Source organism: Physella acuta, unplaced genomic scaffold (genome assembly GCF_028476545.2).
Source record: "Physella acuta isolate Inbredline_101_S28 unplaced genomic scaffold, ASM2847654v3 ptg000290l, whole genome shotgun sequence".
NCBI classification, from domain to species: Eukaryota; Metazoa; Mollusca; class Gastropoda; family Physidae; genus Physella; species Physella acuta.
In genome coordinates, this window is record NW_026731809.1 from 166,647 (window position 1) to 183,652 (window position 17,006).

Genomic DNA, 17,006 nt, shown 5'->3' on the forward strand with positions numbered 1-17,006 from the left:
AGTGCTTGTATAGTGTAGTTCCCATACTGATTGATAAGACATTCCTTTTTTCTGTTGAAAGCCTCGAGAGTTTCAGTCGACCACCAATTCTCTACGTCACCGTATTTGTTCATCTCCCTGCCTGTAAGACGGGGTAGTGATACACAGGATGACCATTTTAAATAACAAAATTACCAGTCATTCAGAATGTAAATAGATAACTTAAAAAAATTATAAATAAAAACTATAAATAATTAAAATAGATAATAAATACCAATTTGAAGTAAGCTTTAACGTTACTAGTTCTAAATCTTAAAGGCTATTTATTTGGAAGAATGAGAACCAAATATTTTAAATGTGAGTAGGATATACATCTTTGTGAGACAGTTAAATCTACCTTGATCATCAAATCCATGGGTTATTTCATGAGCAATGAACATGCCGATTACTCCATAATTCAAATACCTGGTTGTTTGATCATATAGAATAGTTATATTATAATCTCTCTCTCTGTATATATATATATATATATATATATATATATATATATGATGTAGAAGCAGAGCAAAATTTAGACATATAGAGTAATTTATGTACACATGTTTAATATCCATAACCTACGCACTAAATTGTTGCCAGTTTTAGGAGGATTTGTGATTGTAAACATTTGAACTTACATTGGATACGACTTTTTAAATAGAGGCGGCAACAAAATCCCAGTCATTATAGCTAGAACAAAATGAAATTAATTCAAATAGTTAATTTATTAAACCATTTTTGGTTTATAGGAATCTTTATATATATATATATATATATATATATATATATATATATATATATATATATATATATATATATATATATATATATATATATATATATATATATATGTTTATTTATATACATATAAGTACTCTAAAGCTATTCAAACAGACAAATTTCAGCTATGTATTATTACTGTATAATTACTATAAAACGTGTTTGAATGTTCAGATATGTGGCAATACTTGACCGAACCTCACTTACCAATGGTGTTTGAATCAGACAAATAACTTCCTTTAAGATCAATGGCACTGAAGGAGGAGCTTCAAATGCAAAGAAAACGTTACAAAGATCTTTTAAAATGATTTAAGTTTATTGCTTTTTATCTTACTGTTTATTTTTTAAATGTGAAAGCACATCAATAAATATTTTCACAATTTAGATGAGATTTTTTTATTCTCTCTCTAAAAGTTCTTCTTATTTTCAAAGAATTTTTTAAAAATATGAAGCAACATATATTTTTACTTTCTCGTATATACGAAGTATAGTGAAAGTATTGTTATCGTGCAAAAAAATCTCTTGAAATTTTAACAATTTTCACCGTATTACACCTCAGTCCTTCATCACATCCGAAGTATAGAGGACTTATTTTAATCGGGCAAAAATTATCAATCCAGATTTATCAAAATTAAGAGGTTTTATGCATAATCCATTCTGAAAAACTGAGCTTTGCAATCCTGTCCGTATGTCTGTGTGTCTGTCTGTGTGTGTGTAAACACGATTACTTGAGTACCGTTACAGCTAGGTTGATGAAATTTCATATATAAGTATTTTATCAAAATCGTAGATCCGTATCAACTTTTGAGTGATTTCCGATAACCGGAAGTGGTACTTTTTCTACTTTGAATTTTTCAAAAGCCTATAACTTGAGTACTATTTCAGATAGATAAATGAAATTTCACAAGTGAGTAAAAGATCTAATTTTCTACCTTCTGTTAAATTTTGAGTAATTTCCGTTGACCGGAAGTAGTAATTTACGCTACTTCCGATTTCTCAAAAAACTAATGTAAATTTTTAAAGTACTAATAATATTGCGCACTATTATGCACTTTTTTATTTGGTGTGCAATTCTTTTGTCTACGAGATTTTATTCTATTTTTAAAACTTTAAGTATTTAAAATGGATTAAAAATCATGTCTATAGCCCGAGTTCCCATCCCCTGTTGTTTTATATAAGAATATTCGAGAAAGTTTAGAGGAGATCACCCCCGGTTTATTTTTCAGTGAATTAAAGCGTAGATATCGAACTTACAGAACAGAGTTACCCCGCCATCTGAGCGTCCTCCAGTTGATGTAGGAATACTCAACCCTAGCGTCAGCGAGGTTCTCGAGGAAAGTCGAGTTCTTGTAGGTAAACTAGGACATTTTACAAAGTAGGTCAAGTTCTTGTAGGTAAACTAGGACATTGTACAGAGTAGGTCATGTTCTTGTAGGTAAACTAGGACATTGTACAGAGTAGGTCATGTTCTTGTAGGTAAACTAGGACATTTTACAAAGTAGGTCAAGTTCTTGTAGGTAAACTAGGACATTGTACAGAGTAGGTCATGTTCTTGTAGGTAAACTAGGACATTGTACAGAGTAGGTCATGTTCTTGTAGGTAAACTAGGACATTGTACAGAGTAGGTCATGTTCTTGTAGGTAAACTAGGACATTTTACAGAGTAGGTCATGTTCTTGTAGGTAAACTAGGACATTTTACAGAGTAGGTCGAGTTCTTGCAGGTAAACTAGGACATAAAATCAAATAAACTAGGTCGTTTTTTTATGTATACCCGAACGACAAATCTAAGTAGTTCGCGTTATTTAAATGGTCCTAGGACCTTTGACCACAGGTGCTTTGACCATAGGAGCTTTGACCATAGGGGGTTTGACCATAGGGGGTTTGACCATAGGGGGTTTGACCATAGGGGGTTGGACCATAGGGGGTTTGACCACAGCGGAGCTTTGACCATAGGGGGTTTGACCACAGGTGTTTTCTCAGCAGAGGGTCTTTGATCACAGGTGGTCTATCAACGGGTGTTTGATCAAAAGCGCTGTGTCCGGCTTTGATCATAGGTGTTTTGTCCACATAGGGTCTTTGATCTCTTTGACTCTCAGGAAACATGTATAAAATCGTGTTAATTGTATCACACCTATGATCATTGCCGGACACAGTGCTTGTGATCAAACACCCGTTGATAGACCACCTGTGATCAAAGACCCTCTGCTGAGAAAACACCTGTGGTCAAACCCCCTATGATCCAACCCCCTATGGTCAAAGCTCCGCTGTGGTCAAACCCCCTATGGTCAAACTCCCTATGGTCAAAGCACCTGTGGTCAAAGGTCCGCGCACCATTTAAATGTAGCCTAGGATAATTCTTTTACAAAATAGGTAATGTTTTGCTTTTAAACTAGGAAAACAACTTTCACAAAGTAGGTCAAGTTAGTGCAACAACACAACCAGTAGAAAAGATAACACGACTAATATTATTCTGAAACGGAATATTTTATTGAATCCTTACGGGACGCCCATAATTGAAGTCACACTGATGTGACGGAAGGGGAGTCCTTAATTTTGTGAAGGGGTATGATGAGAGGGAGGGGGAGGGCGGGGGGGGGAGTTAAGATAGTGTGACGTCACATATTTGCTTTATAAAAAAGTAATGTTAGAAAACAAATTTTAGCCGTTATTTCACGTTTTCGGTTACTGTTTTAATAAACTGTAATAAAGAATTGATTAAACTAATCTATGTAGACCGAGCTCAGACTAGGTTTTAATAAAAATTCAACTGCTGCGGTGTGATCTCATTTTAAGGGGGGGGGGGGGGTCTTGTTTTTTGTGACGGAGGGTAGAGGGGAGGTAAATTCGTTAAAAACAGAATGACTTCATTAATGGATGACCCCTTAATTCACGAACATAAACAAATATACTTGACCGGTAGTACAAACACTGTAAAACTTACGTTCATGTACTTCATTTCAATAAACGTGTCGTTCATTAACTCATCTGGGTAGCCAATGACAAACTTAATGAAGTCGTTCTAAAATACGTAAACAATTATTTTAGATAGTTTAAGACATTTTATGTTGTTTAACTAAAACTATACTCTAGCAATACAATATTTTTATCTCCAAAATACATCAACTGTTCCATTCTAAGGAAACACTTTAATATTACTCCACTATTTAACTACATGTGTTTTATTTCGATAAAATTGCTTCGAAAACAATAACAAAATAAAATATGCTACATGAGACAACAAATGGCATGATAATTTATCAGAAATTATTTAAAACGAATACACAAACTTTTTCTTTTGCACGTTGCCTAGTTTGTTCATCCATCCAATCAGCTTCATCGAGAACGTCTTGAAATGTGCTTTGAATATTTTTCCCCATGGTCAGAAGCTGTGAAATAAACACATACATTAGATGCAGAGGCGTAGCAATGGGGGGGGGGGGCAGGGGGGGACATATGTCCCCGGGCGCCGACCTTAGGGGGCGCCAAAATGGGTTGTAAAAACAAATTAAAATATCAATTTAGCTGCCATTTTTGCAGTTTGAGGGGGGATGGGTGCAAATCTAAAGTTTGAGGGGGGGGTGCCAAATTGAAAGTTTGTCCCCGGGCGCCGAGAAGGGTCGCTACGCCTCTGATTAGATGTAACCTTAAAAAGCAAACAATCAGAGCTAAGTGATGCTGATTACCTGTTATTCAACAGAGGGGCGGAACTTGTACTTTGTGATAATTTACTATTGTTAAAAATTGTGCGTAAATGTTTTTGTGTTTGTTTGTAGAGAAGTAACTTTTATTACCCACCATTTCCTTCATTTCATCATCAAAGTAATCCCTGACAAACATTTTGGCCAATGGCATGCCAATGAAGCTGTTGACCGTTGATACACAACCTTTGAAGACAGGTGGTCGAGTGGCTAGTCCTGTCATCACCTGCAATACATTGACAGTCCCTGCATCACCAATCAAAGATAATTAACGAGTTAGTAATACCTAAACAAGACGAGTCAACCAGTCACAAGATGTAAGGCAATTTCTACAAACACAGAAAAGCTTTTATTTAATTAACACTAGTTGTTTGTTTGTTTGCTATTCTGTTTGTGTGTTTGCGACAACTCTGGAAATTCAATTTTGACCCACTTCTGATTTTGCTACAACTTTCCAGAAACGTCCGTGTCAGAATATCTAATTTTTAATCTAATCATATATTAAATTATTCATTACAAATCAATTAAAAGACTTTTGAATTCTATAACACAAGCGTCGATAGCAAGACAAACAGCTCACTAAGGTCAACTAGTGCTTTATCATACACTGACAGGTTTTCAATGCCTACTTTACTTTTCACTTACGAAATACTCAGTAAAGATATATTCTTGTCAATTTATCACTTTTAACATCACAGATCCTCGAGCGAACCTATAGCATTCTGTAAAATTATTTCATGCCCGCTAATACATCAGCAACATTTTAATCCCAAATCTATATATATAATTCTCTTCTGGGAGACGTTAGAAAACAAAGTGTAAGCGCGCCGAACAGTCCCCTCTTTTCCTCTCTAGGCATATCGCAACCACCCCCACCCCCACATGGTCTGGTGAGCTGTGGTTCACGCTAAATGATTACATCGTAGAGCCGGGTTTAGTGACGGCTATTAGGGGCAGATAATTTAGTTTAAAACTATTTTATACTTAGGGGAGGAAACTAAGTGGAGGCTGCTTTCACGTGGGTGGGGGTGGGGGTGGGGGGTTGGGGGGTTGGGGGAAAGGAGGGTTTTAGTGTTTTAAAGCAAATATTTTCAGTGGCAGCATTGGTACTGTCGAATTCACAAATTATGAATTACTGAAAAGTAGAAAATAAAACAACTAAATAGCGGCGTATGATACGCCACGGGTCGGCTCGTTTAATATAAATGAATACGGTCGATAAATAATACCAAAGTTGCGAGGGCGGCATGATAAAATGAGCTTACTTTTTGGTAATCGTAGTATAGTGACAGGTACTTCTCTCCCATCAGCTTGTTTACAGAGAGCATGAATTTAAACAAAATGTAGTTTGCTATGGTCCTGAAAATATAGAGACACGTTTAAATGTTATGCAGACATGTTAGTTTTGGACAATATGCGTTGACTTTTCTCTTTTGCAGTCACCATTTTGGTGTCTGGTTTAGCTCAGATAGATTATTCACATTTTTGTATCTAGCTCAGATTATTCACTTTTTTGACGTCTGATTTTGTCGTTTACTCACCGTTTTGACGTCTGATTAAGTCGTGTACTCACCGTTTTGACGTCTGATTTTGTCGTTTACTCACCGTTTTGACGTCTGATTGAGTCGTGTACTCACAGTTTTGACGTCTGACTGAGTCGTGTACTCACCGTTTTGACGTCTGATTTTGTCGTTTACTCACCGTTTTGACGTCTGATTGAGTCGTGTACTCACCGTTTTGACGTCTGACTGAGTCGTGTACTCACCGTTTTGACGTCTGATTTTGTTGTTTACTCACCGTTTTGACGTCTTACTGAGTCGTGTACTCACCGTTTTGACGTCTTACTGAGTCGTGTACTCACCGTTTTGACGTCTGATTTTGTCGTGTACTCACCGTTTTGACGTCTGGTTTAGCACACCCACCAGCCTGTCAAAATATGCTGGCACATAGTTGTTGACCCTCTCACTCTCGTCAATGTCCGTGATACCAATGTGAGGGTCACTCAGCAAAGTTTGGAAGAAATGTGTCCAGTTCATTATCTAAATTATATAATGTGTCCAGTTCATTATCTAAATTATATAATGTGTCCAGTTCATTATCTAAAATATATAATGTGTCCAGTTCATTATCTAAAATATATAATGTGTCCAGTTCATTATCTAAAATATATAATGTGTCCAGTTCATTATCTAAAATATATGTGTCCAGTTCATTATCTAAAATATATGTGTCCAGTTCATTATCTAAAATATATAATGTGTCCAGTTCATTATCTAAAATATAAAATGTGTCCAGTTCATTATCTAAAATATATGTGTCCAGTTCATTATCTAAAATATATAATGTGTCCAGTTCATTATCTAAAATATATAATGTGTCCAGTTCATTATCTAAAATATATGTGTCCAGTTCATTATCTAAAATATATAATGTGTCCAGTTCATTATCTAAAATATATAATGTGTCCAGTTCATTATCTAAAATATATAATGTGTCCAGTTCATTATCTAAATTATATAATGTGTCCAGTTCATTATCTAAAATATATGTGTCCAGTTCATTATCTAAAATATATAATGTGTCCAGTTCATTATCTAAAATATAAAATGTGTCCAGTTCATTATCTAAAATATATGTGTCCAGTTCATTATCTAAAATATATAATGTGTCCAGTTCATTATCTAAAATATAAAATGTGTCCTGTTCATTATCTAAAATATATGTGTCCAGTTCATTATCTAAAATATATAATGTGTCCAGTTCATTATCTAAAATATATAATGTGTCCAGTTCATTATCTAAAATATATGTGTCCAGTTCATTATCTAAAATATATAATGTGTCCAGTTCATTATCTAAAATATATGTGTCCAGTTCATTATCTAAAATATATAATGTGTCCAGTTCATTATCTAAATTATATAATGTGTCCAGTTCATTATCTAAAATATATGTGTCCAGTTCATTATCTAAAATATATGTGTCCAGTTCATTATCTAAAATATAAAATGTGTCCAGTTCATTATCTAAAATATATACTGTGTCCAGTTCATTATCTAAAATATAATGTGTCCAGTTCATTATCTAAAATATATAATGTGTCCAGTTCATTATCTAAAATATAAAATGTGTCCAGTTCATTATCTAAAATATAAAATGTGTCAAGTTCATTATCTAAAATATATAATGTGTCCAGTTCATTATCTAAAATATAAAATGTGTCAAGTTCATTATCTAAAATATATAATGTGTCCAGTTCATTATGTAACATATAAAATATGTCCAGTTCATTAACTAAAATATAAAATGTGTCCAGTTCATTATCTAAAATATATAATGTGTCCAGTTCATTATCTAAATTATATAATGTGTCCAGTACATTATCTTAAATATATAATGTGTCCAGTTCATTATCTAAAATATATAATGTGTCCAGTTCATTATCTAAAATATATAATGTGTCCAGTTCATTATCTAAAATATATGTGTCCAGTTCATTATCTAAAATATATGTGTCCAGTTCATTATCTAAAATATATAATGTGTCCAGTTCATTATCTAAAATATAAAATGTGTCCAGTTCATTATCTAAAATATATGTGTCCAGTTCATTATCTAAAATATATAATGTGTCCAGTTCATTATCTAAAATATATAATGTGTCCAGTTCATTATCTAAAATATATGTGTCCAGTTCATTATCTAAAATATATAATGTGTCCAGTTCATTATCTAAAATATATAATGTGTCCAGTTCATTATCTAAAATATATAATGTGTCCAGTTCATTATCTAAATTATATAATGTGTCCAGTTCATTATCTAAAATATATGTGTCCAGTTCATTATCTAAAATATATAATGTGTCCAGTTCATTATCTAAAATATAAAATGTGTCCAGTTCATTATCTAAAATATATGTGTCCAGTTCATTATCTAAAATATATAATGTGTCCAGTTCATTATCTAAAATATAAAATGTGTCCAGTTCATTATCTAAAATATATGTGTCCAGTTCATTATCTAAAATATATAATGTGTCCAGTTCATTATCTAAAATATATAATGTGTCCAGTTCATTATCTAAAATATATGTGTCCAGTTCATTATCTAAAATATATAATGTGTCCAGTTCATTATCTAAAATATATGTGTCCAGTTCATTATCTAAAATATATAATGTGTCCAGTTCATTATCTAAATTATATAATGTGTCCAGTTCATTATCTAAAATATATGTGTCCAGTTCATTATCTAAAATATATAATGTGTCCAGTTCATTATCTAAAATATAAAATGTGTCCAGTTCATTATCTAAAATATATACTGTGTCCAGTTCATTATCTAAAATATAATGTGTCCAGTTCATTATCTAAAATATATAATGTGTCCAGTTCATTATCTAAAATATAAAATGTGTCCAGTTCATTATCTAAAATATAAAATGTGTCAAGTTCATTATCTAAAATATATAATGTGTCCAGTTCATTATCTAAAATATAAAATGTGTTCAGTTCATTATCTAAAATATATAATGTGTCCAGTTCATTATCTAAAATATATAATGTGTCCAGTTCATTATCTAAAATATAAAATGTGTCAAGTTCATTATCTAAAATATATAATGTGTCCAGTTCATTATGTAACATATAAAATATGTCCAGTTCATTAACTAAAATATAAAATGTGTCCAGTTCATTACCTAAAATATATAATGTGTCCAGTTCATTATCTAAAATATATAATGTGACCAGTTCATTATCTAAAATATATAATGTGTCCAGTTCATTATCTAAAATATAAAAATGTGTCCAGTTCATTATGTAACATATAAAATATGTCCAGTTCATTAACTAAAATATAAAATGTGTCCAGTTCATTATCTAAAATATATAATGTGTCCAGTTCATTATCTAAAATATATAATGTGACCAGTTCATTATCTAAGATATATAATGTGTCCAGTTCATTATCTAAGATATATAATGTGACCAGTTCATTATCTAAAATATAAAATGTGTCCAGTTCATTATCTAAAATATATAATGTGTCCAGTTCATTATCTAAAATATATAATGTGACCAGTTCATTATCTAAAATATATAATGTGTCCAGTTCATTATCTAAAATATAAAAATGTGTCCAGTTCATTATGTAACATATAAAATATGTCCAGTTCATTAACTAAAATATAAAATGTGTCCAGTTCATTATCTAAAATATATAATGTGTCCAGTTCATTATCTAAAATATATAATGTGACCAGTTCATTATCTAAAATATAAAATGTGTCCAGTTCATTATCTAAAATATAAAATGTGTCCAGTTCATTATCTAAGATATATAATGTGTCCAGTTCATTATCTAAAAAATATAATGTGTCCAGTTCATTATCTAATATATAAAATTGTCCAGTTCATTATCTAAAATATATAATGTGTCCAGTTCATTATCTAAAATATAAAATGTGTCCAGTTCATTATCTAAAATATAAAATGTGTCCAGTTCATTATCTAAAATATATAATGTGTCCAGTTCATTTTCTAAAATATATAATGTGTCCAGTTCATTATCTAAAATATATAATGTGTCCAGTTCATTATCTAAAATATAAAATGTGTCCAGTTCATTATCTAAAATATAAAATGTGTCCAGTTCATTATCTAAATACAGAAATGTGTCCAGTTTATAATCTAAAACACGATAAAGTGTTCAGTTTATTATCATATTTTTAAGTTCATTATCATGATCATATTTCCACTATCCTAAAATATAATGTTGGTGTCTAAGGACGTTCTGTATCAGCTGACTGAATCTCCTCCTCAGCCCCACAACACTACACATTATGGAAACAAATCATTATATTTGTGTACATTATATAACAGAAACTGACCTGTCCATATGTGGCTTGTATCTGGCCCAGAGTTGTAGGGTGGTAATACTGGTCAAAGTATCGAAGTTTGTCAGATGGAACCGATATCTGATCAAAAGGGAAACAAGTTAATAAAAAGTCTTGTGACAATTTAAGCGCAATTTCCTTATAATATTTATTTTAACGAGTAGTGCTACACGATGATCAGTTTTAAAAAAAAATCATCCTAGGCCTACACGATGCTCAGTTTAAAAAGTAGTAATTAATGTTTTGTGACCGAACGAAAGGATATTTTTGAAAACTTTCTTCGGCAATATTGTTCAAAATTATGGCAGGAATCGATTGGTAAATGTTTCAAGTCGCTAAGTGGTCTGATTGCCGAGATATGGACCAAAAACTGCATTTTTTCGAGGTTTTTTGGCTTTTCCGGGAAATCCAGGAAGGAACTCCGGGAATTTTTTTTTGCCCACAATCATCCTTGGAACTTGCTTAGCATATTTGCTTTTGGAACTAGTCCTCGATATTGCTTCGTTGAGGAGGAGATACGACTTAAAGCTGTGGACACACATCCATACATCCAGAAATGACGAGTTAATAATCGCAATTGTCCGTATGGAAATTGCGCTAAAAATATTCTAGGAGAAAAGTAAATACATTTTTTTATATTAGAAAATAACGTTTTCTATTAACGTGATATTACTTTTTAGAAAATATTTTATTGGTATTAAACGTGTTCGGTGGTTTTAACAGCTGTACTGTTTCACCAATTCCGTCTTACCTTGGCCAACTGAATCTTTACACACTTTGGCCAGATTCATCTTTACTCAAGGTTGCTAGATAAATCTTTACTCAAGTTGGCCAGATAAATCTTTACTCAAGTTGGCCAGATAAATCTTTACTCAAGTTGGCCAGATAAATCTTTACTCAAGTTGGTCAGATAAATCTTTACTCAAGTTGGCCAACTAAATCTTTACTCAAGTTGGCCAGATTCATCTTTACTCAAGTTGGTCAGATAAATCTTTACTCAAGTTGGCCAGATTCATCTTTACTCAAGTTGGCCAGATTCATCTTTACTCAAGTTGGTCAGATAAATCTTTACTCAAGTTGGCCAGATTCATCTTTACTCAAGTTGGCCAGATTCATCTTTACTCAAGTTGGCCAGATTCATCTTTACTCAAGTTGGCCAGATAAATCTCTGCTCACTTTGGCCAACTGAATCTCAAAGTCCACAACATCCGCCACATCCCTCCTGGCACTGGAGACGTCAGCAAACCCCAGCAGGGAGCCCATCCCGTACAGATAGTTCTCATAGGCCACGATGAATGGGCTGTTCCTCTCTCTCAGATAGTAGGACTTTGTCATTCCCAAACCGGCCTGGTCTATCTGCAGATTACACCACAAACTGGAATTAAGATAAATACAATAGGATCAAATGCTACAAATACTACAGTACACAACAAAATCTAGGGGAAAACAGTAGGGGCAATTCTTCCAGAAAAATTTCTCCAACAAACTCCAAGGAAGATAAATACAATTCGAGAAGTAACGTTACAAAAAAAAATAAGTTGTGCAAGAGGTGTCTTATCCTTAATGGCTAAGATATTTCACAAAGATCTCTGAGATAAATAGAGCTCAGCGTACTGAAATATAACCAGCTTCTTGTAAAAACATTCCCTTTTGGGTTTAAAAAAGAAACTGACCTATGGCAGCTGGTTATTAAGATTGTGTTATTATAAAAAAAATATTTAAATTTACCACAAATTTAAAATTTAGCTTTACATTACAGTTCTAGACACAAGACACATTTCCTCGCAGAGCCAACAAAAAAAAAACACTTCTCCAAATAGATCTACAGACAAAAGGCACAACTCCGTATAAAAGCACAGCTATTTTAGATACCAAGCCTCTTAATCCCCCTCAACACATTCCCTTCAAATACAACAAACAAACGGGCTACATCATAAACAAAAACCGTACAAAACAACAAACACAATACCATCAACATGTTGATAGCTGTGTTGTTATAATCTTCATCCACGTAGACGCTGAAAATGACGCTCAAATATCGTCTTTGCATCGCCAGTATCATGCGCTCAAAGTCGAAACTCTCTTCCACCCACGAAGCGTTAATGATGGGAAAACTGCCAAACTCTGTTTCTATGATTGCCCTCAGAGGCTGGTCAGATCTAGCAGTGTTTAAATCTGGTGAAGTTAATAGCTTAATTAAGAGTGTCCATCGGTTTACAAGAAAGATAACACTACATTGTGTTGTATTTTAAAATATGCAGGTGCCAAGGGGAAGGAACTCTCACCTGTATTCACGCAGGAAGCAAACAAATCTTTGGCTTTTTTCATGCTAGGCAATTCTGTAGGTCTATAAGGTTCTTCCAATAAATCTGTAGGAAGACGTCTTTTTATATAAATATTTACATTTAACAGCATTAAAGCTGTCAAACTAGCAGGGAACGATGCAAGTTGACAAATTTATACCTGCTTTGACGAATATCAACCGAATTAATATTTTCTTACTTGTACTTTACCTACGTGTAACATATACCACCTACATTTAACACAGGTATGGAAGAACTCATTAATCTAGCAACTATCATTAAGATTAAACGTTTAACACAGGTATGGAAGAACTCATTAATCTATCAACTATCATTAAGGTTAAACGTTTAATAAAGGTATGGAAGAACTCTTTACTCTATCAACTATCATTAAGGTTAAACGTTTAATACAGGTATGGAAGAACTCATTAATCTATCAACTACCATTAAGGCGAAACAGTATACAATCTGAGCATACTTTTCAGAATAACCTGTGTACGTTCAAGCAGGCTGTAAAATGTTCCAATTGAAGCCTGATCGCTGGGTATGATGGAATCTTTCAGCCACTTTCCACAGGCGAACTGGTAGAGATTGTCACAGGGGGAAACTTTGTAGTCGATCATACTGTTGATACGGGAGGCTGGAGAGATAGAGGAAACTTTGTAGTCGATCATACTGTTGATACGGGAGGCTGGAGAGATAGACACAGGGGGGAACTTTGTAGTCGATCATACTGTTGATACGGGAGGCTGGAGAGATAGACACAGGGGGAAACTTTGTAGTCGATCATACTGTTGATACGGGAGGCTGGTGAGATAGAGAAAACTTTGTAGTCGATCATACTGTTGATATGGGAGGCTGGAGAGATAGAGGAAACTTTGTAGTCGATCATACTGTTGATACGGGAGGCTGGAGAGATAGAGGAAACTTTGTAGTCGATCATACTGTTGATACGGGAGGCTGGAGAGATAGAGGAAACTTTGTAGTCGATCATACTGTTGATACGGGAGGCTGGAGAGATAGAGGAAACTTTGTAGTCGATCATACTGTTGATATGGGAGGCTGGAGAGATAGAGGAAACTTTGTAGTCGATCATACTGTTGATACGGGAGGCTGGAGAGATAGAGGAAACTTTGTAGTCGATCATACTGTTGATACGGGAGGCTGGAGAGATAGAGGAAACTTTGTAGTCGATCATACTGTTGATACGGGAGGCTGGAGAGATAGAGGAAACTTTGTAGTCGATCATACTGTTGATACGGGAGACTGGAGAGATAGAGGAAACTTTGTAGTCGATCATACTGTTGATACGGGAGGCTGGAGAGATAGAGGAAACTTTGTAGTCGATCATACTGTTGATACGGGAGGCTGGAGAGATAGAGGAAACTTTGTAGTCGATCATACTGTTGATACGGGAGGCTGGAGAGATAGAGGAAACTTTGTAGTCGATCATACTGTTGATACGGGAGGCTGGAGAGATAGAGGAAACTTTGTAGTCGATCATACTGTTGATACGGGAGGCTGGAGAGATAGAGGAAACTTTGTAGTCGATCATACTGTTGATACGGGAGGCTGGAGAGATAGAGGAAACTTTGTAGTCGATCATACTGTTGATACGGGAGGCTGGAGAGATAGAGGAAACTTTGTAGTCGATCATACTGTTGATACGGGAGGCTGGAGAGATAGAGGAAACTTTGTAGTCGATCATACTGTTGATACGGGAGGCTGGAGAGATAGAGGAAACTTTGTAGTCGATCATACTGTTGATACGGGAGGCTGGAGAGATAGAGGAAACTTTGTAGTCGATCATACTGTTGATACGGGAGGCTGGAGAGATAGAGGAAACTTTGTAGTCGATCATACTGTTGATACGGGAGGCTGGAGAGATAGACACAGGGGGAAACTTTGTAGTCGATCATACTGTTGATACGGGAGGCTGGAGAGATAGAGGAAACTTTGTAGTCGATCATACTGTTGATACGGGAGGCTGGAGAGATAGACACAGGGGGAAACTTTGTAGTCGATCATACTGTTGATACGGGAGGCTGGAGAGATAGACACAGGGGGAAACTTTGTAGTCGATCATACTGTTGATACGGGAGGCTGGAGAGATAGAGGAAACTTTGTAGTCGATCATACTGTTGATACGGGAGGCTGGAGAGATAGACACAGGGGGGAACTTTGTAGTCGATCATACTGTTGATACGGGAGGCTGGAGAGATAGACACAGGGGGAAACTTTGTAGTCGATCATACTGTTGATACGGGAGGCTGGAGAGATAGAGGAAACTTTGTAGTCGATCATACTGTTGATACGGGAGGCTGGAGAGATAGAGGAAACTTTGTAGTCGATCATACTGTTGATACGGGAGGCTGGAGAGATAGACACAGGGGGAAACTTTGTAGTCGATCATACTGTTGATACGGGAGGCTGGAGAGATAGAGGAAACTTTGTAGTCGATCATACTGTTGATACGGGAGGCTGGAGAGATAGAGGAAACTTTGTAGTCGATCATACTGTTGATACGGGAGGCTGGAGAGATAGAGGAAACTTTGTAGTCGATCATACTGTTGATACGGGAGGCTGGAACCGTTGAGATATTGATTATATCTTGGGAAATCATACATTTGTTAAATAAATACAAGATTATTAAAATATGAGGAGCGGAGGGTCTGGTCGAGTGGCAGGTCTTACGACTGTTAACCTCAAAGTCTCGAGTACGGCGGGCTCAAGTCTGTAACACGTCCCCGAGTCCACCCTAGCCTGATGAGTAGGTATCTAACTACCGTCAGGTCATCGTGCCGACCATACCATCCCCCCCCCCCCCCCCATATGCAGAGGTCATTAACACAGACGAGCCCTACTTCATCTGCCCATGTGTCTTGGGAACGAACATAAACAGTTTATGATACTAACGATACTGATGATAATGGTGAAAATATATGTAAATTTTAAACTTTTATGATATATTTAAATTATTTAATTACATTTTTTTTCAAATTTGCACAATTACATAATATACAATAAAAACATAATTTGACATAGGTTTTAACAGTTACATAACTCACCAGCCTCCACGCAGTCCGCTGACAAACAAAATTCTGGAAAGAAATAAAAACAAGTTTTAGATCTCCTATTTTTATTTTGTCTTCATTTGTATGGTCAGATCACCGCTATATTATTATTGAATAATGTGCTCCTATATTTCTACCAAAGGTTTTTATACATGATTCAACAAGCCATATCTGTTTTGGTTATGTAGTCTTAAACTCTGATTGGTTTATATTACAATACATGGCATTCAAAATCAAAATCGTGTGTAGATTGAGAGTTGGAAAAACATTATTATTTTATAAAATCAAAAAATGTTTGCTATGTAATAGTAAGGGGTAGAACATGTAGAATCGTCGTTTTAACCTTTTTTTTCAGCACAGTTGGGTTTTTTACATTTATTATGAAACACTAGAATAGTTGTTTTTTGTTAACTCAGGAGAGCAATTCAGATTAAACATTTATTGCCATCATCATCGTCAATTTTCTTTTGGATTCCTTGCGGTACATAGGGTTTTTGTCAAAGCTTTCCACATTCCACGGTCTCCTGCCACTTTTTTTCAGCTGTTCTCAATTCCTTCCTTTCACCCTCCTCCGGCAAGCCAAGACGCCAGATTGATTGTCCCATTGACTGCACAATTGACCTCATCTGCCCCATTGACCTCATCTGCCCCATTGACCTCATCTGCCCCATTGACCTCATCTTCCCCATTGACTGCCCCATTAACTACCCACTGACCTCATCTGCCCCATTGACTGCCCCATTAACTGCCCATTCAACTCATCTGTCCCATTGACTGCCCATTCAACTAATCTGCCCCATTGACTGCCCCATTAACTACCCATTCAACTCATCTGTCCCATTGACTGCCCATTCAACTAATCTGCCCCATTGACTGCCCCATTAACTGCCCATTCAACTCATCTGTCCCATTGACTGCCCATTCAACTCATCTGCCCCATTGACTGCCCCATTAAATGCCCATTCAACTCATCTGCCCCATTGACTGCCCCATTAACTGCCCATTCAACTCATCTGCCCCATTGACTTCCCTATTGACTGCCCATTCAACTCATCTGCCCCATTGACTGCCCCATTGACTGCCCATTCAACTCATCTGCCCATTGACTGCCCCATTAACTGCCCATTCAACTCATCTGCCCCATTGACTGCCCATTCAACTCATCTGCCCCATTGACTGCCCTATTGACTGCCCATTCAACTCATCTGCCCATTGACTGCCCCATTAACTGCC

At 35.3% G+C, this 17,006-nt stretch overlaps 1 protein-coding gene and 1 long non-coding RNA gene across 2 annotated transcripts; both read right to left on the reverse strand.

Moving 5' to 3' along the window:
• Positions 1–653: 653 nt before the first annotated feature.
• On the reverse strand, positions 654–2,130 carry LOC131939704 (uncharacterized). Its single transcript, XR_009386460.1, has 3 exons — positions 2,053–2,130; positions 1,006–1,064; positions 654–708 (listed from the first exon to the last, which is right to left on the reverse strand). It is a non-coding gene; the product is annotated as an uncharacterized LOC131939704 (long non-coding RNA).
• Positions 2,131–2,465: 335 nt separating this feature from the next.
• On the reverse strand, positions 2,466–16,474 carry LOC131939695 (neprilysin-4-like). Its single transcript, XM_059298156.1, has 13 exons — positions 16,339–16,474; positions 15,768–15,800; positions 13,178–13,339; positions 12,682–12,765; positions 12,366–12,571; positions 11,573–11,752; positions 10,391–10,477; positions 6,391–6,536; positions 5,763–5,856; positions 4,595–4,723; positions 4,087–4,185; positions 3,741–3,818; positions 2,466–2,525 (listed from the first exon to the last, which is right to left on the reverse strand). The coding sequence occupies exons 1-13, from the start codon at positions 16,472–16,474 to the stop codon at positions 2,466–2,468; spliced, it is 1,494 nt and encodes a 497-aa protein (XP_059154139.1).
• Between the last annotated feature and the right edge of the window lie 532 nt (positions 16,475–17,006).

Excerpts from the sequence above, each read along its gene's own strand:
- LOC131939695 (XM_059298156.1), bottom strand. The coding sequence starts at position 16,474 with ATGGGGCAGTCAATGGGGAAGATGAGGTCAATGGGGCAGATGAGGTCA. Across the intron at positions 13,340-15,767 it reads AGCGGACTGCGTGGAGGCTG|CCTCCCGTATCAACAGTATG; the intron begins GTGAGTTATGTA and ends CTATCTCTCCAG. Across the intron at positions 2,526-3,740 it reads TTGAAATGAAGTACATGAAC|TTTACCTGCAAGAACTCGAC; the intron begins GTAAGTTTTACA and ends TTTATGTCCTAG.